This window comes from Capra hircus, chromosome 5, assembly GCF_001704415.2.
Source record: "Capra hircus breed San Clemente chromosome 5, ASM170441v1, whole genome shotgun sequence".
Taxonomy (NCBI): Eukaryota; Metazoa; Chordata; class Mammalia; order Artiodactyla; family Bovidae; genus Capra; species Capra hircus.
The window spans coordinates 86904043-86927672 of NC_030812.1; the positions used below are offsets into that span (position 1 = coordinate 86904043).

The window sequence follows — 23630 nt, forward strand, 5'->3', positions numbered from 1 at the left end:
TCTCATTTATATTTGCTGGTAGGAAGAGGGGCTGGAAAATATACTCTTGGTGGGCATAAGGGTTAGTAAGGATGCAACTCAGGCTGTGGTTAAGGTTTATCTGTAAAGTTTCCTGGAATTATTCTTAGAAAAATTGATACCAGCCTAGATCTACTAAATCATAATCTATAAAGGCAGAGTCTAGAATCTGTGTCTTAAAAAAGCTCTGTAGATGATTTTCTAGTATATCCTTGGTTGATAACCTCTGGACATACAAACAAAAACGGATGATTACATTGATTATGAATTTGCTCTAGTTTTATTCCTCCAGCAGATTGTAGCAAAAATCACTTAGTGTACAAACTGGACAATGCCTAGAGACAAGCAGGCTATGCAAACCTATCCTCCCCTGCCTTCTCCTTCTGGGCACGTATTCAGTTCAGTTCACTCACTCAGTCATGTCCGACTCTTGCAATCCCATGAATCACACAAACCAGGCCTCCCTGTCCATCACCAACTCCTGGAACTCACTCAGATTCACGTCCATAGAGTCAGTGATGCCATCCAACCATGTCATCCTCTGTCATCCCCTTCTCCTGCCCCCAATACCTCCCAGAATAACAGTCTTTTCCAATGAGTCAACTCTTCACATGAGGTGACCAAAGTACTGGAGTTTCAGCTTTAGCATCATTCCTTCCAAAGAAATCCCAGGCTGATCTCCTTCAGAATGGACTGGGTGGATATCCTTGCGGGCCAAGGGACTCTCAAGAGTCTTCTCCAACACCACAGTTCAAAAGCATCAATTCTTCGGTGCTCAGCTTTCTTCACAGCCCAACTCTCACATCCATACATGACCACAGGAAAAACCATAGCCTTGACTAGATGGACCTTTGTTGGCAAAGTAATGTCCCTGCTTTTTAATATGCTATCTAGGTTGATCATAACTTTTCTTCCAAGGAGTAAGCATCTTTTAATTTCCTGGCTGCAGTCATCATCTGCAGTGATTTTGGAGCCCCCAAAAATAAAGTCAGCCACTGTTTCCACTGTTTCCCCATCTATTTCCCATGAAGTGATGGGACCAGATGCCATGATCTTTGTTTTCTGAATGTTGAGCTTTAAGCCAAGTTTTTCACTCTCCACTTTCACTTTCATCTACAGGCTTTTTAGTTCCTCTTCACTTTCTGCCATAAGGGTGGTGTCATCTGCATATCTGAGGTTATTGATATTTCTCCTGGCAATCTTGATTCCAGCTTGTGCTTCACCCAGACCAGCGTTTCTCATGATGTACTCTGCATATAAGTTAAATAAGCAGGGTGACAATATACAGCCTTGACGTACTCCTTTTCCTATTTGCAGCCAGTCTGTTTTTCCATGTCCAGTTCTAACTGTTGCTTCCTGACCTGCATACAGATTTCTCAAGAGGCAGGTTAGGTGGTCTGGTATTCTGATCTCTCTCAGATTCTTCCACAGTTTCTTGTGATCCACACAGTCAAAGGCTTTGGCATAGTCAATAAAGGAGAAATAGATGTTTTTCTGGAACTCTCTTGCTTTTTTGATGATCCAGCGGATGTTGGCAATTTGATCTCTGGTTCCTCTGCCTTTTCTAAAACCAGCTTGAACACCTGGAACTTCATAGTTCATGTATTGCTGAAGCCTGGCTTGGACAATTTTGAGCATTACTTGACTAGCATGTGAGATGAGTGCAATTGTGTGGTAGTTTGAGCATTCTTTTGCATTGCCTTTCTTAGTGATTGGAATGAAAACTGACCCTTTCCAGTCCTGTGGCCACTGCTGAGTTTTCCAAATTTGCTGGCATATTGAGTGCAGCATTTTCACAGCATCATCTTTCAGGATTTGAAACAGCTCAACTGGAATTCCATCACCTCCACCAGCTTTGTTCGTAGTGATGCTTTCTAAGGCCCACTTGACTTCACATTCCAGGATGTCTGGCTCTAGATGAGTGATCACACCATTGTGACTATCTGGGTCATGAAGATCTTTTTTGTACAGTTCTTCCATGTATTCTTGCCACCTCTTCTTAATATCTTCTGCTTCTGTTAGGTCCAGACCATTTCTGTCCTTTATTGAGCCCATCTTTGCATGAAATGTTCCCTTGGTGTCTTTAATTTTCTTGAAGAGATCTCTAGTCTTTCCCATTCTGTTCTTTTCCTCTATTTCTTTGCATTGATCACTGAAGAAGGCTTTCTTATCTCTTCTTGCTATTCTTTGGATCTCTGCATTCAGATGCTTATATCTTTCTTTTTCTCCTTTGCTTTTCGCCTCTCTTCTTTTCACAGCTATTTGTAAGGCCTCCCCAGACAGCCATTTTGCTTTTTTGCATTTCTTTTCCATGAGGATGGTCTTGATCCCTGTCTCCTGTACAATGTCACGAACCTCATTCCATAGTTCATCAGGCACTCTATCTATCAGATCTAGTCCCTTAAATCTATTTCTCACTTCCACTGTATAATCATAAGGGATTTGATTTAAGTCATACCTGAATGGTCTAGCACTTTTCCCTACTTTCAATTTGAGTCTGAATTTGGTAATAAGGAGTTCATGATCGGAGCCACAGTCAGCTCCTGGTCTTGTTTTTGTTGACTGTATAAAGCTTCTCCATCTTTGGCTGCGAAGAATATAATCAATCTGATTTTGCTGTTGACCGTCTGGTGATGCCCATATGTAGAGTCTTCTCTTGTGTTGTTGGAAGAGGGTGTTTGCTATGACCAGTGCATTTTCTTGGCAAAACTCTATTAGTCTTTGCCCTGCTTCATTCCACATTCCGAGGCCAAATTTGCCAGTTACTCCAGGTGTTTCTTAACTTCCTACTTTTGCATTCCAGTCCCCTGTAATGAAAAGGACATATTTTTTGGGTGTTAGTTCTAAAAGGTCTTGTAGGTCTTCATAGAACCGTTCAACTTCAGCTTCTTCAGTGTTACTGGTTGGGGCATAGACTTGGATTGCCATGATATTGAATGGTTTGCCTTGGAGATGAACAGAGACCATTCTGTCGTTTTTGAGATTGCATCCAAGTACTGCATTTCAGACTGTTTTGTTGACCATGATGGGTACTCCATTGCTTCTGAGGGATTCCTGCCCACAGTAGTAGATATAATGGTCATCTGAATTGAATTCACCCATTCCAGTATAAATCTGGTTCTCAGACCTTTAAACTTTTCACTCCATCTAATGACCATCTTCAGAAAGTGGCTTGATTTTAGAGTTTCCCACTCCAAAATTTTGGATACATTACAGGGTATGAAAGTAGAATTTGGGCATAGTACTGGACATGCACTTCAGGTTAATGTCTCTAAGAATTCCTGCCCCAAATATTCCAGAAAACAACACTATAAAAGACATAGCAAGATCTAGCAGTAACCTGTTAAAACTCAGCATTATAAAGACTAAGATCATCACATCCAGTCACATCACTTCATGGCAAATAAATGGGGAAACAATGAAACAGTGGCAGATTTTATTTTCTTGGGCTCCAAAAATCACTGTGAATGGTGACTGCATCCATGAAATTAAAAGGCACTTGCTCCTTGGGGGAAAGAAAAAGCTATGATAAACCTAGACATCATATTAAAAAGCAGACACATTACTTTGCCAACAAAGGTCTGTCTAATCAAAGATATGGTTTTTCCAGTAGTCATGTATGGATGTGAGCGTTGGACTATAAAGAAGGCTGGATGCCGAAGAAGTGATGCTTTGAACTGTGGTGTTGGAGAAGACTCTTGAGAGTCCCTTAGACTGCAACGAGATTAAGCCAGTCAATCCTGAAGAAAATCAACTCTGAATATGCATTGGAAGGACTGATGCTAAAACTGAAGCTCCAATACTTGGGCCACCTGATGCAAAGAACCAACTCGGAAGAAAACCTTGATACTGGGAAAGATTGAAGGCAGGAGGAGAAGGGGACAACAGAGGATGAGATGGCTGGATGGCATCATTGACTCAATGGACATGAGTTTGAGCAAACTCTGGGAGATAGTGAAGGACAGGGAAGCCTGACATGCTGCAGTCCGTGGGGTTGCAAAGAGCTGAACACAACTTAGCGACTGAACAGCATCAACAACCGAAACATGACACAGAGACATGAAGTGAGCAAATGTTGGAGAAATGGCGCAATAGACTTGCTGGACACAGGGTTGCCACAAACCTTCAATTTGAAAAAAAAAAAAAAGCAATTTCTGGGAAGCACAATAAGATGAGATATGCCTATATCTGCAAAATCTCATCTGCCATTCAGATATCATTGTCACAGGTTCTGGTAATTAGAACATCAGCATCTTTGGGGACCATTATTCTGCCTGCCTCAGATAGCTTTTATTATTGGAAAGTTATTATGGGATTAAAATCTGCTTCTGTGTATTTGCCATTAATTGGCTTCCATTCTGCTTCTGCAACAGCAAATATATTTCTTTTATAAGGCCATAACTCAATATTTTAATATTATTGTCGTAACTTGCCATAATTTACTTTTCTCTAGGCTGAGAAAGTTAATATTTTTAATTCTTCAACAGTAATGTTATCCTTATAACTTCTCTTAATTCTGGATATAATAGTGTTTGTTAGGGTCCCTTCGAAAAAACATGTTCTAGATGCACTCTGATCAACTCAGATAGTCTTAAACTAATGGAGCTTATGATCTGAATACTATACTTTCTTCATAGCAGCCCAAAATTGAATAATGTTTTCGCAGCAACAGAATATGTTGATCAATCAGTTCAGTTCAGTCGCTCAGTCGTGTCCGACCCTTTGCAACCCCATGGACTGCAGCACGCCAGGCCTCCCTGTCCATCACCAACTCCCAGAGTTTACTCAGATTCATGTGTTTGAATAATTTCTCTTAGATAAAAATATGTTACCCTTCGATTGTTTAAAAATGCACAAAGCACTTTGAATCGCAGTATTATCTCATTTGATTCTTATGACTATGCTGCTAGGGTAGGTGGTTTCCTCATGGGAAGAAAGGAAGCTTATACATAGAAAGGTGGAATGCCTTACCTGAGAACTAAAGGCTAGTAAGTGATAGAGTATGAGCTGGAACTTCATATCTTCTGAGTACTTTTCCTTTTTTTCTGTTTTTGTGATCAGCTGAGTTTCTTTTTTTTCTTCTTTTAATTATTACTCTCAAGTTACTGTGTTGTCTTTTGCCTTCTTTTGTCTCCCTTCCTCCTTCCCTCCCTACCCTCCTCCTTCCCTCCCTTCCTTCCTTTCTATCCACCAGTGTTTAATGAGTGTCTTCAGAGTCATCTTCTGCGCTGGGTACAAAGGGAACAAAGGAGAAAGAGACATTATTGTTATCTATAAAGATCTTACATCTATCTTAAAAAGACCTATCTATAAAGATCATATAAATAATTAGTTGAAAGGCTTTAGATTTTGCTGTAAACTCTAATTAAACTTTATCAAATTAGCCTTTACACCTCCATACTTTTTTCCATGGTGGCTGCAACAATTTATATTTGCAACTATAATGCAAAGATTCCTTTTTCTCCACATTCTCACCAACATTAGTTATTTCTTGTCTTTTTGATAATAGCCAATCTAACAGGTATAAAGTGATATCTCATTGTGGTTTTGATTTGTATTTTCCAGATAATTAATAATATTAATGATATTTAATGATGTTGAGTACTATTTATGTAACTTTTGGCCATTTTTTCACTTTTTGGGAAAAAATATCTATTCAGATCCTTTGACCATTTTTTAATTGGATTGTTTGGATATTTTGTTATTGATTTGTATGAGGTTTTTATATTTTGGGGGCATTACTACTTATAAGATACATGATTTGCAAACATTTCATCCCATTCCATAAGTTGCCCTTTCATTTTGTTGATGATTTTCTTTAATGGACAGAAATGTTTTAGTTTGATGTAGTTCTGTTTATTTATTTTTGCTCTTGTTGCCTTTGTTTTTGGTATTAAAATTTTAAAAGCGTTGCCAAGACCAACATCAAAGAGCTTATCCACTATGTTTTCTTCTAACAGTTTTATGGTTTCAGATCTTAGGTTCGAGTCTTTAATCCACTTGAGTTCATTTTTGTGTATGATGTAAAATAGTGGCCCAGGGTTTTTTTTGTTTTGTTTTGTTTTGTTTGCATACTGCTGTCTACTTTCCCCAATATCATTTATTGAAGAAACTACTCTTTCCACATTGTATCTGTACATAGAGATAGTTTAACTTCTTCCTTTCCTATTTGGATGCCATTTCTTTTTCTTGACTAATTGATCTGACGTAGTGCTTCCAGTGTATGTGTGCCGTCACTTCAGCCCAGTCATTGCAGTTCAGTTCAGTTCAGTCTCTTACTCATGTCTGACTCTTTGTGAACCCATGGACTGCAGCATGCCAGGCTTCCCTGTGCATCACAAGCTCCCGAAGTTTGCTCAAACTCATGTCTGTTGAGTCAGTGATGTCATCCAACCATCTCATCCTCTGTCATCCCCTTCTCCTCCTGCCTTCGATCTTTCCCAGCATCAGGGTCTTTTCAAATGAGTCAGTTCTTCCCATCAGGTGGCCAAAGTATTGGAGTTTCAGCTTCAACATCAGTCCTTCCAATGAACATTCAGGACTGGTTTCCTTTAGGAAGGACTGGTTGGATCTCCTTGCAGTCCAAGGGACTCTCAAGAGTCTTCTCCAACACCACAGTTCAAAAACATCAATTCTTCGGTGCTCAGCTTTCTTTGTGGATGTCTGACTCTCAAATCCATATATGACTACTGGAAAAACCATAGCTTTGACAGATGGACCTTTGTTGGTAAAGTAATGTCTCTTTTTAATATGCTCTCTAGGTTGGTCATAGCTTTCCTTCCAAGGAGCAAGTGTCTTTTAATTTCATGACTGCAGTCACCATCTGCAGTGATTTTGGAGCCCCAAAAATAAAGTCTGTCACTGTTTCCATTGTTTCCCCATCTATTTGCATGAAGTGATGGGACCAGATGCCATGATCTTCGTTTTCTGAATGTTGAGCTTTAAGCCAACTTTTTCACTCTCTTTCACTTTCGTCAAGAGGCTCTTTAGTTCTTCTTCACTTTCCACCTTAAGGATGGCATCATCTGCATTTCTGAGGTTATTGATATTTCTCCCGGCAATCTTGATTCCAGTTTGTGTTTCATCCAGCCTGGCATTTTGCATGATATACTCTGCACATAAGTTAAATAAGCATAGTGACAGTATACAAACTTGACATACTCCTTTCCCTATCTGAAACCAGTCTGTTGTTCCATGTTCAGTTCTAACTGTTGTTTCTTGACCTGCATACAGATTTCTCAGGAGGCAGGTAAGGTGGTCGGATATTCCCATCTCTTTAGGAATTTTTCGCAGTTTGTTGTGATCCAGTCACTCAGTGGTGTCCAATTCTTCGGACCCTGTGGACTATAGCCCACCAGGCTCATTTGTCCACGGGATTTCCCAGGCAAGAATACTGGAGTGGGTTGCCATTTCTTCCTCCAGGGGATCTTTCTGACCCAGGAATCAAACCCACATCTCCTTCACTGGCAGGTAGGTTCTTTATCACTAAGCCACCTGGTAAGCCCCATAGTATTTTTTTCAGTACTGTGTTGAATAAAAGTGGTGAGACTGGGTATCCTTGTCTTATTTCTGATCCTAGGGAGAAAGGTTTCAACTTTTCACCATTGAGTGTGGTGTTAGCTATGGGCTTGTCATATATGATCTTTATTATGTTGAGGTGTGTTTTCTCTATACCCATTTTATTCAAAGTTTTTATCATGATTGAATGTTGAATTTGGCAAATGTATTTTGTGCTTCTATTGAGTTGATCATATGATTTTTATCCTTTATTTTATTATTGTGGTGTGTCATATTGATTGATTTGCAGATGTTGAACTATCCTTGCATCCTTGGAATAAATCCAACTTATTCATGGTGTATGAATCTCTAATGACTGGTGAATATGGCTTGTTAATATTTCGTCAAGGATGTTTGCATCTGTGTTCATCAGAAACACTGGTCTGTAATTTTCTTTTTGTGTGCGTGTGGTGTCTTTGATATCAGGGAATCATTGGTTTTAATATCAGGGTAATACTAGCTTTGTAAAATGTTTGGAAGTATACTTTCCTCTTCTATTTTTTGAAAAAGTTTGAGAAGGATTGGTTTAAATCCCAGTTTAAATGTTTGATTGAATTCACCAGTGAAACCATCTGGTCTGGGCTTTTGTTTGTTGGGGTGTTTTTGATTACTAATTCAATCCCCTTACCAGTAGTTGGTCTATTCAGATTTTCTATTTTTTCATGGTTCAGTTTTTCTAGATTGTTTTTTCTAGGAATTTATCCATGTCTTTTAGGTGTCCAGTTTGTTGGTGTTCATAATATTCTCATGAGACTTTGTATTTGTGTGGTCACAACTGTAATGTTGCCCCTTTCATTTATAGTTTTATTTGAATCCCCCCACTTTCTTTGGTGAGTCTTATTAGTGAAAGTGGAAGTGTTAATTGCTCAGTTGTGTCTGACTCTTTGTGACCCCATGGACTGTAGCCTTCTAGGCTCCTCTGTCCATGGAATTCTCCAGGCAAGAATACTGGAGTGGGTTGCCATTCCTTTCTCCAGGGGCTCTTCCCAACCCAAGGATTGAACCCAGGTCTCCTGCTTTGCAAGCAGGTTGTTTACCATCTGAGCCACCCTGTACCTAATGAGTCTTGTGAAGTGTTTGTATATTTTACTTATTTAGTTTCATCAATCTTCCCTATTGTCTCTTTAGTCTGTATTTTATATATTTCTATTCTGGTCTTTGTTATTTTCTTCCTTCCATGAACTATGGGCTTAATTTATTCTTTGTTTTTCTAGTTTCCTGAGATGTAAAGTTAGGTTGTTTATTTGAGGTCTTTCTTTTTTCTTAATGTAGGAATTCAGTGCTATAAAATTCTCTTAGAACTGGTTTTGCTGCATCCCGTAAGTTTTGATGCATTGTGTCTCATTTTCATTTGTTTCAAGATATTATTTGATTTGCTCTTTCAGTTTCTCCATTGGTTGTTCAGAGCATCTTGTTTTATCTCCATGTATTTGTGAATTTTCCAAAGGTGGGGTTTATGATGAGAATGTGTCTCAAACTTTCCTACCTGTTTTGATTTATTTTTTTGTCACTTAAAATGTAGAAATCACTCAGTTTCTGGATCTCTTCCAATGGGAATTGCTCTGTGTGCAGCTATATATTCAGTGTGTCCATGGCAGGAGGAAAATTCAGGAGCCTCCAATGTTGTAATCTTGGTCCAGAGTCTGTGCCTATTTTTATTCATGTCCAAAGTGAATCGATGTCAATTTAAACTACTATCGTATTCTTTGTTTTGGTTTATTGTTATAGGTTGTCAAGTAATGTTGGCTTTTGAACTTGGAGATTCTATATATAAGAATTCAACCCACTCCAAATATTGTTATTTACTTTTAACATGAAAGAGAAAAGAAAGTCTTCATTTTTAATTTAGTAACTTTTTGTCACTTAAAGCTATTCAGAGTCTGTTTATTATAAATCAAATTTTGTGGGATAATTTGCCTTTAGTTTTTTGTATTTCTGTTTTCTGGAGGAATTGCATTACAAAGAAAATATGAAAATTTTTCATTATCTCTTCATTTTACTTGTTGTAGGATGATCCATTTTCTGCCTTGGATATTCACTTGAGTGATCACCTAATGCAGGAAGGAATTTTGAAATTTCTCCAAGATGACAAGAGGACACTTGTTCTTGTGACTCACAAATTACAATATCTAACACATGCTGACTGGGTAAGAGTTTAAAAGACAAAAGAATTTTTATACTACAGCTATATAAATGCTTCCTGAGATAAATATAATTCACTTGACCAATTATGGATTTTTGTCATAATTCTAATATATGCTTTCCTTAGATCATAGCCATGAAAGATGGAAGTGTTCTAAGAGAAGGGACTTTGAAGGATATTCAGACCAAAGATGTAGAGCTTTATGAACATTGGAAAACACTAATGAATCGGCAGGATCAAGAACTAGAAAAGGTAATTGCTCAGATTAGAAGAGTTCAGAGTTCAGTTAAGAAGAGTCAAAATACAGTGCAAAATTACTAAAAATACTTTTAAAGAAGTATTACATTTAATTTTTGATTACATAATAATCTCATCTGAAATATGAAATAATTGTATGTTTATATACCATTGATTGATAAACTACTTTGAAACTAATAAAATTCTAATGATATCTTTTATTATTTTTACTTGAATTGGAGGCAGATTATAATTATATGTGTGTTTAAAACAGTCTTATATGCATTTAAAACTTGCTCAAGCATGCTCTTTCCTCATTTTATCTTGTTTTCCCTTATGTATGTCCTATTTTACCCACCTTCAATATGAATTGTTCATTCATCACTTACAAATGGAGGGTTGTGGGCAAAGCAAAATCTGAGATGATTTTGAAAGAAAGAAGAGCTGTTAGCTCTGGGTATAGTGCAAAGTAGGCCTAGGATAGAGTTGGGGGAGGTGAAGGAAGGTAATCAGAAAGAAATAATAATAAAACTTTATATTTAGATAGTTTTTAAAGTCCACAAAACCTTTTTACATGATCTCTTTTAATTGTCACAAAATAAGCAAAAAATAGGAGAAATAAGCAAAGAAAATATGGTATCACTTTTACAGATGGGAAAATTGAGGCTCAGAGAGGCTACGTAACTTGCCTAAACTTGTACAGTATATATAATATTTTGTACCAATTGGATTTAAACCCAGATTCATACCAATGTAATGTATTTATATGATGTAAATATAATATTGAGTGAAATGATAACAGAGTTGTAAACCAGTTGAGTGTGATGAAAGAAAAACCACTCACGAATGACAGGTAAATTGTAAATTGAACTAGTAAATTTTCAAAATGTTTTCTCTTGAGCTGTGGGACTAGAAAGGGTCCAGAATTCAATAGTCCTGGTCAGGAATGATCATTATAAAATGAAAATGTTTATATCAGCAAATTTCTGAACATGTCAAGAAGTTAAAATATATTATTTCTTAAAGAAAAAAAAATAATCTTGTTTCAATAGCAGAAGAAAGATGAAAAGTCAGACAAACCATTGGATTGCTCTGCCTTCTGTGAGCTTGCCAAAGATATCAAAAGCCAATTACAAATGTCTCAAAATAAGGAAGAAAAGCCGTATGTCAATGTCTTAGTAGAGTAGGACAAATCATAGAACCTTTGAAAGGGGGATATTCATCAAAACATTACAGTGTACAATTGGCAAGAGCTCACTTAGAAATTATCCAGTGAGATGCTTGATAATAAACTTACTGGGATGACTCCAAATGACATTTTTTTCAGTGGTCTGGGTGCCAGGGACAAAAGAATATGATGTAAGCTTAAGGAGTGAACCATTTATGGTTTACTTTGAAAAGAAAATCTGGAAAAACCACAAGAAAGAAAGGGGGGTGCTTTTGGCTTGATTTTTAAGTAATACTGACTACTGAGCAAGCCAAGAAGAAAGTCTGTTACATTGTGTTTAGAAATGGAAGTGATCACTCAAGATACCATAGCTCTATAATTAAAGACACGGCACAGGGTTATAGGGCTTCCCTGGTGGCTCAGACAGTAAAGAATCTGCCTGCAATGTGAGAGACCAGGGTTTGATCCCTGGGTCTGGAAGATCCCTTGGAGAGGGGAATGGCTACCCACAACAGGGGAGCAAGGGCTACTGGCATCTAGTGGGTAGAGGACAGGGATGCTGTTAAACATACTACAGTGTACAGAACAGCCCCCACAGTAGAGGATTTTCTGACCCAAAATGTCAATAGTGCCGAGGTTGAGAAAAGCTGGCTTAGCACCAGAGCAGATCAAGCAAGTGGAGAAGGAGGTGAAACTAAAGGATTCACAAAACTTCCCATCTTTGGTCTTTAGACAGATCTGTCAGTTTAAAGGTTCAGAAATAATGGGAAAGTATGCTAAAAAGAGGATAGTAATGACAAGTTACAAGTTAGAGTAGAAGTTGATAATACTTTTAGCTGATTTAAATGTTAAAAATTCTGCCTTGGATGGCATCACCCATTATCTTCATAGTATTATTAAGAAAAATAAAGTAGCATTTTTGGATGTTTCTTCCCTCAGCCTTCAACCCTCACTTTGATTCAACTCTTCTCAGGCATTCAGTAAATAGGTATTTGACTGTTGTTGTTGTCATTTAGTCGCTTACTTGTGTCTGATTCTTTTGCAACGCCATGGACTGTAGCCTGCGAGGCTCCTCTGTCCATGGGATTCTCCAGGCAAGAATACTGGAGTGAGCTGCCATTTCTTCTCCAGAGGATCTTCTCCTCCCCGGGATCAAACCCACATTTCCTGCTTGGCAGACAGCTTCCTTACCACTGAGCCACCTGGGAAGCCTTATGTATTAGATAAGTGAAACTAAATTTGTATTTACTTAATCCATATATCAAAACAATTTAAAATATTTAATATCGGAGCTTAGTATGAGCATTTTACTCATAAGGAAAATGACTAAGATTAAAGTCCCCAAGATGATAACTCTTTGGCTCACACAGATTGGCAGTTTGAAAAAGAACCAAATCTTCTGTTTTCCCATGTACAGGTTTATTTCATTTCATTACACTATCCACAAAAGATCAGTTCTTTTTATTTTTATTTATTTTTATTTTTTTAGATCAGTTCTTTTTAAATGTTGTTTTGTTTACTCTCAAAAAATACTTTACAGTGTACAAATATTGCTTTTCATATCATTAGGCACAATTAAAAGCTAATGTGAAATTATCTCCGAAAAATGCTATTCTAGAGACACTTTTGCTTTTACTTTTTTTTGTAAAGCAAGAACTTGGAAGCAACAGAGCTTTCTAGAATAGCAAGTCTCCTAAATCATACATTGTATGAGGCCAAACAAACAAAAACAAAACAGGACCACTATCTAGAGACTGATCATCAAGGAATTATTGGTTTATCCCTGTAACAAGCAGATTTATATATATGTATTAGCATGTACAGGAAGCCCTTAAATTACTGTCAGTTCCAGAAGTCAGTGGGTCAGTTATTTGGAATTCAGAATGCAGAGATTTCCCCACAGGAGCAGAGATACGGGTAGTTTCCCAGACTGTCCTGCGGAAGCTGATTTAACCCACAGTGTAACTGAACTGATGCTACTTGTGAAGTTCCAAAGCCAAGACGGAGGAGTGTTGGAAGCAGAGAACTGGAGAAAACAAAACGCTTTTCCGTTTCTTAGCACAGGATGAGTCTGGAGCAACCCTTAAAATTTTGCAGTTTGTATTTGACATCTCCCCTTCTCGCCTTTCCCATTTACTTAAAAATAACCCGCCTTCCTTTTGTTTCTATTGAAGTCTCTTTCTTGAATCCCCTGAGTGAGATCCTCCATCAGAAATACATTTGATTTGATGATTCATAATATTGTATGACCGATAGTGCTTTAACCAATCCAGAACTACATGCAGTTTTAAAAGAAGATGTTTGTTAACATTGATGAATCGTTAAGCAATTCAGACAGTTCAGTTCAGTTCAGTTGCTCAATTGTGTCCGACTCTTCTAGACCCCATACACCATAGCACGCCAGGCCTCCCTGTCTATCACCAACTCCCAGAGTTTACCCAAACTCATGTCCATCGAGTCAGTGATGCCATCCAGCCATCTCATCCTCGGTCGTCCCCTTCTCCTCCTACCCCCAATCCCTCCCAGCATCAGAGTCGTTTCCAATGAGTCAACTCTTCGCATGAGGTGGCCAAAGTATTGGAGTTTCAGCTTTAGCATCAGTCCTTCCAATGAATATTCAGGACTGATCTCCTTTAGGATGGACTGGTTGGATGTCCTTGCAGTCCAAGGGACTCTCAAGAGTCTTCTCCAACAACACAGTTCAAAAGCATCAATTTTTTGGCACTCAGCTTTCTTTACAGTCCAACTCTCACAGACATACATGACTACTGGAAAAATAACAGCTTTGACTAAATGGACTTTTGCTGGCAAAGGAAGGTCTCTGCTTTTTAGTATGCTGACTAGTTGATCATAACTTTTCTTCTAAGGAGCAAATGTCTTTTAGTTTCATGGCTGCAGTCATCATCTGCAGGGATTTTGGAGCCCCCAAAAATAAACTCTGTCACTGTTTCCATTGCTTCCCTGTCTATTTGCCATGAAGTGATAGGACCAGAGGCCATGATCTTAGATTTCTAAATGTTGAGTTTTAAGCCAACTTTTTCATTCTTCTCTTTCACTTTCATCAAGAGGCTCTTTAGCTCCTTTTCAATTTCTGCCATACAGATGGTGTCATCTGAATTTCTGAGGTTATTGTTATTTCTCCCAGCAATCTTGATTCCAGCTTGTGCTTCATCTAGCTCAGCGTTTCTCATGATGTACTCTGCATATAAGTTAAATAAGCAGAGTGATAATATACAGCCTTGATGTATTCCCTTCCCTATTTGGAACCAGTCTGTTGTTCCATGCCGAGTTCTAACAGTTGCTTCCTGGCCTGCATACAGATTTCTCAAGAGGCATGTCAGGTGGTCTGGTATTCCCATTTCTTTCAGAATTTCACAGTTTGTTGTAATGTACACAGTCAAAGGCTTTGGCATAGTCAATAAAGGAAAAGTAGATGTTTTTCTGGAACTTTCTTGCTTTTTCGATGATCCAACGGATGTTGGCAATTTGACCTCTGGTTCCTCTGCCTTTTCTAAATCCAGCTTGAACATATGGAAGTTCATGGTTCACGTACTGTTGAAGTCTGGCTTGGAGAATTTTGAGCATTACTTTGCTAGCATGTGAGATGAGTACAATTGTGCAGTAGTTTGAGCATTCTTTGGCATTGCCTTTCTTTGGGATTGGAATGAAAACTGACCCTTTCCAGTCCTGTGGCCACTGCTGAGTTTTCCAAATTTGCTGGCATATTGAGTGAAGCACTGTCACAGCATCATCTTTCAGGATTTGAAACAGCTCAACTGGAATTCCATCACCTCCACTAGCTTTGTTCATAGTGATGCTTTCCAAGGCCCACTTGACTTCACATTCCAGGATGTCTGGCTCTAGGTGAGTGATCACACCATCATGATTATCTGGGTCGTGAAGATCTTTTTTGTACAGTTCTTCCATGTATTCTTGCCAGTTCTTAATATCTTCTGCTTCCATTGCTGCTGCTGCTGCTAAGTTACTTCAGTCGTGTCCAACTCTGTGCGACCCCATAGACAGCATCCCACCAGGCTCCCCTGTACCTGGGATTCTCCAGGCAAGAACACTGGAGTGGGTTGCCATTTCCTTCTCTAATACATAAAAGTGAAAGTGAAGTCTCTCAGTCGTGTCCAACCCTCAGCGACTCCATGGACTGCAGCCTACCAGGCTCCTCCACCCATGGGATTTTCCAGGCAAGAGTACTGGAGTGGGGTGCCATCGCCTTCTCCACTGCTTCTGTTAGGTCCATACCATTTCTGTCCTTTATTGTGCCCATCTTTGCATGGAATGTTCCCTTGGTGCCTCTAATTTTCTTGAAGAGATCTCTAGTCTTTCCTATTCTATTGTCTTCCTCTATTTTTTTGCACTGATCACTGAGCAAGGCTTTCTTATCTCTCCTTGCTATTCTTTGGAGCTCTCCATTCAGATGGGTATATCTTTCCTTTTCTCCTTTGCTTTTAGCTTCTCTTCTTTTTTAAGCTATTTATAAGGCCTCCTCAGACAACCATTTTGTCTTTTTGCTTTTTTTTTTCTTAGGGATAATCTTGATCCCTGCCTCCTGTACAGTGTCACAAACCTCTGTCGATAGTTTATCAGGCACTCCGTCTATCAGATCTAGTCCCTTGAATCTGTTTCTCACTTCCACTGTATAGTTGTAAGGGATCTGATTTACGTCATACCTGAATGGTCTACTGGTTTTCCCTACTTTCTGCAATTCAAGTCTGAATTTGAAAATAAGGAGTTCATGATCTGAGCCACAGTCAGCTCCCAGTCTTGTCTTACTGACTGTATAGAGATTCTCCATCTTTGGGTGCAAATAATATAATCAATCTAATTTCAGTGTTGACCATCTGGTGATAAACATGTGTAGTCTTCTCTTGTGTGTTGGAAGAGGGTGTTTTCTATGACCTGTGCGTTCTCTTGGCAAAACTCTGTTAGCCTTTGCCCTGCTTCATTCTTTACTCCAAGCCCAAATTTGCCTGTTACTCCAGGTGTTTCTTGACTTCCTGCTTTTGCATTCCAGTCCCCTATAATGAAAAGGACATCTTTTTGGGTGTTAGTTCTAGAAGGTCTTGTAGGTCTTCATAGAACCATTCAACTTCAGCTTCTTCGGCATTATTGGTCTGGGTATAGACTTGGCAAAGACTAATAGAGTTTTGCCAAGAAAATGCACTGGTCATAGCAAACACCCTCTTCCAACAACACAAGAGAAGATTCTACACATGGACATCACCAGATGGTCAACACCGAAATCAGATTGATTATGTTCTTTGCAGCCAAAGATGGAGAAGCTCTATACAGTCAACAAAAACAAGACTGGGAGCTGACTGTGGCTCAGATCCTTATTGACAAATTCAGACTTAAATTGAAGAAAGTAGGGGAAACTGCTAGACCATTCAAGTATAACCTAAATCAAATCCCTTATGATTATACAGTGGAAGTGAGAAATAGATTTAAGAGCCTAGATCTGATACATAGAGTGCCTGATGAACTATGGAAGGAGGTTCGTGACATTGTACAGGAGACAGGGATCAAGACCATCCCCATGGAAAAGAAATGCAAACAAGCAAAATGGCTGTCTGGGTAGGCCTTACAAATAGCTGTGAAAAGAAAAGAGGTGAAAAGCAAAGGAAAAAAGGAAAGGTGGAAGCATCTGAATGCAGAGTTCCAAAGAATAGCAAGAAGAGATAAGAAAGCCTTCTTCAGTGATCAATGCAAAGAAATAGAGGAAAAGAACAGAATGGGAAAGACTAGAGATCTCTTCAAGAAAATTAGAGATACCAGGGGAATATTTCATGCAAAGATGGGCTCGATAAAGGACAGAAATGGTCTGGACCTAACAGAAGCAGAAGATATCAAGAAGAGGTGGCAAGAATACATGGAAGAACTGTACAAAAAAGATCTTCACGACCCAGATAATCATGATGATGTGATCACTCATCTAGAGCCAGACATCTTGGAATGTGAAGTCAAGTGGGCCTTAGAAAGCATCACTACGAACAAAGCTAGTGGAGGTGATGGAATTCCAGTTTAGCTGTTTCAAATCCTGAAAGATGATGCTGTGAAATTGCTGCACTCAATATGCCAGCAAATTTGGAAAACTCAGTAGTGGCCACAGGACTGGAAAAGGTCAGTTTTCATTCCAATTCCAAATAAAGGCAATGCCAAAGAATGCTCAAACTACTGCACAATTGCAGTCATCTCACATGCTACTCAAGTAATGCTCAAAATTCTCCAAGCCAGGCTTCAGCGATATGTGAACCGTGAACTCCCTGATGTTCAAGCTGGTTTTAGAAAAGGCAGAGGAACCAGAGATCAAATTGCCAACATGCACTGGATCATGGAAAAAGCAAGAGAGTTCCAGAAAAACACCTATTTCTGCTTTATTGACTATGCCAAAGCCTTTGACTGTGTGGATCACAAGAAACTGTGGAAAATTCTGAAAGAGATGGGAATACCAGACCACCTAACCTGCCTCTTGAGAAATCTGTATATAGGTCAGGAAGCAACTGCTAGAACTGGACATGGAACAACAGACTGGTTCCAAATAGGGAAGGGAATACATCAACTCTGTATATTATCACTCTGCTTATTTAACTTATATGCAGAGTACATCATGAGAAACACTGGGTTGGAAGAAACACAAGCTGGAATCAAGATTGCCAGGAGAAATATCAATAACCTCAGATATGCAGATGACACCACCCTTATGGCAGAAAGTGAAGAGGAACTAAAAAGCCTCTTGATGAAAGTGAAAGAGCAGAGTGAAAAAGTTGGCTTAAAACTCAACATTCAGAAAACGAAGATCATGGCATCTGGTCCCATCACTTCATGGGAAATAGATGGGGAAACAGTAGAAACAGTGTCAGACTTTATTTTGGGGGGCTCCAAAATCACTGCAGATGATGACTGCAGCCATGAAATTAAAAGACGCTTACTCCTTGGAAGAAAAGTTATGACCAACCTAGATATATTCAAAAGCAGAGACATTACTTTGCTGACTAAGGTCCGTCTAGTCAAGGCTATGGTTTTTCCTGTGGTCATGTATGGATGTGAGAGTTGGACTGTGAAGAAGGCTGAGCACCGAAGAATTGATGCTTTTGAACTGTGGTGTTGGAGAAGACTCTTGAGAGTCCCTTGGACTGCAAGGAGATCCAACCAGTCCATTCTGAAGGAGATCAGTCCTGGGATTTCTTTGGAAGGAATGATGCTAAAGCTGAAGCTCCAGTACTTTGGTCACCTCATGCGAAGAGTTGACTCATTGGAAAAGACTCTGATGCTGGGAGGGATTGGGGGCAGGAGGAGAAGGGGACGACCGAGGATGAGATGGCTGGATGACATCACGGACTCGATGGACGTGAGCCTGAGTGAACTCCGGGAGATGGTGATGGACAGGGAGGCCTGGTGTGCTGCGATTCATGGGGTCGCAAAGAGTTGGACACGACTGAGCGACTGAACTCAACTGAACTGAACTGATAGACTTGGATTTCTGTGATATTGAATGATTTGCCTTGGAAACGAACAGAGATCATTCTGTTGTTTTTGAGATTGCATCCAAGTACTGCATTTCAGACTCTTTTGTTGACCATGATGGCTACTCCATTTCTTCTAAGGGATTCCTGCCCACAGTAGTAGATATAATAGTCATCTGAGTTAAATTCACCCATTCCAGTCCTTAGTTCGCTGATTCCTAAAATGTTGATGTTTACTCTTGCCACCTCCAACTGTTTGACCACTTCCAATTTGCCTTGATTCATGGACCTAACATTCCAGGTTCCTATGCAATATTGCTCTTTACAGCATCAGACCTTGCTTCCATCACCAGTCACATCCACAACTGGGTGTTGTTTTTGGTTTGGCTCCATCTCTTGATTCTTTCTGGAGTTATTTTTTCCACTGATCTCCAGGAGCATATTGGGCACCTACCGACCTGGGCAGTTCATCTTTCAGTGTCCTATGTTTTTTCCTTTTCATACTATTCATGGAGTTGTCAAGGCAAGAATACTGAAGTGGTTTGCCATTCCCTTCTCCAGTGGACCATGTTTTGTCTACAGAAAAATTATAAGAGTGTATGAAGATGATATGAAAACAAAATAAGGAGCAATGGTGGGACCAGGCTTAAGGCTAGAAGAGGTGTCCCCCTGCCCCTGGGGTCAGCTCTGTCACATTGTTACTACCTTTCCTGGCTTACTGCCCTAATGCCTCTGAGTGCTGATACGTTTCCCACAGCCTCAAGTGTTACTTCACACCTTCTCCTATGATAGGAGTTGTCCGTATGTCTGCAGTTGTCCATCCATCTTGAGCAGAGAGCTCCAGACCCAGAAAGGTAGCTAACGGTTGGTATTTGCTACATGTGGGTCACTGCCTGTAAGTAGAACTTGCCTGAGGCTGTGCACTCCTTGCATGACAGCTCCATGTTTCCTGTAGGATATGGAAGCTGACCAAACAACCTTAGAGAGGAAAACACTCCGAAGAGCCATGTATTCAAGAGAGGCCAAAGCCCAACTGGAGGATGAAGACGAAGGTAGGTCTTTTTAAAAAAATATTCACATGGATAATAGGATATGGAAGTCTTCTTTGGCAATTGATGTGTGTCTATGTCAGTGCAGAATGACTAGCCACTTTGCAGAGTGGTGAAGGCAAGATCAAATACATAACACTGAAAATGGACAGAATAGGAGTGAAATCAATATGCATATATAGATGTATGTAAATAGGTGTGTGTTGTCAAACGAGGCATCTTGAGGGGTTCCCCACAGTGTGTTTGAGTTCTTTTGTGCTGTGTGTGAGAGAGCTGACAGGACAATGGGTCTAGACCCTTGTTCAGCTAAACTGGAAAGGTCTTCTCCAAATAAAATGTCAGTCCTTGGGAAATAAACAATACATGGGGAATACAGCAAAAATACTGCTTTGAAAGATTTATACTTGAGTCTGTAAGTTTTTACAGGGGTCTCATGATAATATAGCAATGAAGAATAAGAGAGTTAGAAAGCTATTTGTTGTGTTTCAATTTTCTGGATTTAATAAAATATAGTGGGTGAAAAAAGGTTTCCTGGAAATTTGAGGAATAAAATTAAATAGTTACATTGCTTTGACATTTGTTGCCAAAACATTTGTAAGATAAACCATAAAAGTCCATAGAGTAAGTGTACTGTACTTCAGTCTTCCTACATGGATATTGGCCTAGGACCACATTTCCACGGGCCAGTTAAGAGAAGATTATCATTTCGAGCAGAAGGACACCAAAACGGGCTATCTTTACGTTTCAGATGATAATTATTCAGGGTTTCAGTAAATACTCATTGAGTAAAGGAATGAATGAATGAATGAATTTTTCACTCCCATTTCTTAGATTTTAAAATGTTTTAAAAGAATATTTGGGGACTTCCCTGGTGGTCCAGTAGTTAGTGTTTTCACTGCTGTGGCCCCAGGTTCAATCTCTGGTCAGGGAACTAAGATCCTGTAAGCCCCACGGGGCAGCCAAAAAAAGAGACTGTTTGGTACTGTAAACAGATAGCCTTTAGAACTGCAGTTACTCTCTCCAGTATGTCAGTGGTAAACGCAGCATTTGCAGAGCTGACTCTGTCCTGGGCTTGCTGTGTTTATTCAGTTGTTCATGTGTAAAATAAGATAGTGATACTTTTGTTTCAGAGTAAAAGAGGAAATGTACAAGATCCCAGTACAGTACATATTACCTTCAAGGTTGCTGGTATTATCCTATGTCTGTTGAATCCACCAGGAAGGGAAAGAAAAGTAGTTATCCATATTGTTTCTGCTACTAACCATTGGCTAGATCATCATGCGGACAGACTAAGTTCTGAGGAAGTGAAGAAATGCTGACTTTTAGCCATAGGCAAGGTAAAATTTCAATTAATTTGGAAACAGAAAATGGATATTGAGGAGAAAGGTAGCAATCTGCAAGTGTCTACCTCTTTGATCATGCAAATTTCTAACTGTTTCACTCACAGACCACCCCCTCACCAAAGGGTAGATTATCTGACACCTGATTTGTGGGTTTGGTTTTTTTTCCTTGAATATTTGAAAATGTCTTTATTTGGTACAGAATTCTAGGTAAAAACTGTTTTCCCTCAGACATTTGAAGGCTCTACTGCCTTCCAGTGTTGATTGATACCTCCTATCTGAAAATAGTGATTGCATGACTCTTTGTTGATGACATGTCTTTTCTCTCTGGAAGTGTTTACAGTCTTCTCTTTGTCCTTTATGCTCTGAAATCGCAAAAGGATGTGCAGCTGCGGATCTTTTTCATTTCCCCTTTTCAGTCCTGGTCTTCCCTGGTGGCTCAGATGGTAAAGAACCTGCCAGCAATGCGGGAGACCTGGGTTTGATCCCTGCACTGAGAAGATCTCCTGGAGAAGGGCATGGCAACCCACTCCAGTATTCTTGCCTGGAGAATCCCCATGGACAGAGGAGCCTGGCAGGCTACCGTCCATGGGATCCCAAAGAGTCGGACATGACTGAGCATCTAAGTACAGCATTTCTCAGTTCTAATGCTGAGATTTGTTCCTCTTTTGTATCTAGCTCAAATATGAAGATCTTTGATGACAGATCAGTCTTCCTATCATATCCATACTTAGATCTCTGTTGTCTGATAATTGATAATCCAAATTATCTGTCTTTCCTACTCACAGCCTGCTCATTCTACAGTAGTGAAGTACATACAAGATGACTACAGTGAAAACTGTCTTTGGGAAAAGAAAGGGTGGGAAATACCACAGTCACTAAACCATTTGTTGTTGTTTAGTTGCTCAGTTGTGTCCAGCGCTTTGCAACCCCACGGACTGTAGCCCACCAGACTCCTCTGTCCATGGGATTCTCCAGGCAAGAATACTGGAGTGGGTTGCAGTTTCCTTCTCTAAGGGATCTTCTGATCCAGGGATTAAACCCATGTGTCCTGCATTGCAGACAGATTCTTTACCACTGAGCCACCAGGGACGCCCTCACTAAACCATACAAATGATCAAATTTTACTGCTCAGGAAATACCATAGTTCCCTGTCCTTGCAATGGAATATGTTCTTAAAATAGCTGTCTAGAAGTTTCCAGATGGTTTAAACAGCTGAGAGGAGCTCCCTACCCATTGTCCTCTGACCCCTGGCTTTGCCTTCAGGAAGGTTCCATTTTGCTCATGCATCTCCATGACCACATTTAAAATGAGCCACAGAGATTATGGATTATGCCCTCTGGAGCTATGCACAAATTTCAAAACCTATTTCCTCCTGGTGCAGTCTTACAGATTCAGAAATATAAAGTTCAAAATATTATAAATGTTTGCAAGTCTGGCATGTGGTTTTATTGACACACATTTCCTTCAATAACATAATAAACTTCTAGTCCGTAATTCTAGTTAGTTTATTGTAATAAATTAACAAGCTTTCTCATCCAAACATATACTTTATTTTTTCATTTACTCATTCATTTATTCATTTTCACATATTTTTACATTTCTTTTGTATTGAGGTGACATTGGTTTATAACATTATGTAAGTTTCATATGCACAACATTGTATTTCTACTTCTGTAGAACCAACAGTATGCTCATCACCAAAAATGTATTTCAAGTCTGCCACTATACAGTTCAGTTCAGTTCAGTCGCTCAGTCGTGTCCAACTCTTTGAAACCCCATGAATCACAACACGCCAGGCCTCCCTGTCCATCACCAACTCCCGGAGTTCACTCAGACTCACGTCCATCGAGTCGGTGATGCCATCCAGCCATGTCATCCTCTGTCTTCCCCTTCTCCTCCTGCCCCCAGTCCCTCCCAGCATCAGAGCATCCACTATACAGTAGATCCCCTTTATCCATTTCATCTTCCCCTCCACCTCTTTCCTTTTGGTAACCGCTACTCTGTTCTCTGTATATCCATGTGTGTTTTTATGTGGTTTGAACTGTTCACTTACTTTGTTTCTTTTTCTTTGGTTGTTTTTTAAATTATACATATGAGTGAAATGGGACAGTATTTTGTGTTTGTTCGTCTGACTTGTTTCACTTAGCATAATGCTCTTATCAAGATCCATCCCTGTTGTCGCATATGGCAAGATTTTGGTCTTTTTTATGGCTGAGTATTATTTCATTGCATATATATACCACAGCCTCTTTATCCATTCATCTGTTAATGGGCACTCACCTATTTTTTTAAATGTTTATTTATTTGTTTGGCTGTGTCATCTTAGTGGTGTCACATGGGATCTTTGCTGAAGCATGCAGGGTGTTTAGATACAGCACACATGGGCTGCTCTGTAGTCATGGTGCATGTGCTCTGGAGCATGTTGGCTGAGTAGTGGTGGTGCATGGGCTTAATTGCCCCATGGTATGTGTGATCTTAGTTCCCTGACCAGGGATTGAACCTGCATCCCCTGCATTGAAAGGCAGATCCTTAACTACTGGACCACCAGGGAGGTCCCTCACCTGTTTTTGTTTTTTTTTTTTTTAATGATGCTTTTCTCTGCTGAAAACATTTAAATTTCTAAGACTTGTATTTCTAAAA

At 39.5% G+C, this 23630-nt stretch overlaps 1 protein-coding gene across 3 annotated transcripts in view; it reads left to right on the top strand.

Moving 5' to 3' along the window:
- The window catches only part of ABCC9 (ATP binding cassette subfamily C member 9), a 160514-nt gene that overhangs the window by 80444 nt on the left and 56440 nt on the right, over positions 1-23630 (top strand). For all 3 annotated transcript variants that reach the window (XM_005680780.3, XM_005680781.3, XM_005680782.3), the window contains exons 23-25: positions 9585-9722; positions 9845-9970; positions 19554-19650. In XM_005680780.3, the coding sequence (XP_005680837.1) occupies positions 9585-9722; positions 9845-9970; positions 19554-19650 (361 nt within the window). The remainder of the gene's footprint in view (positions 1-9584; positions 9723-9844; positions 9971-19553; positions 19651-23630) is intronic.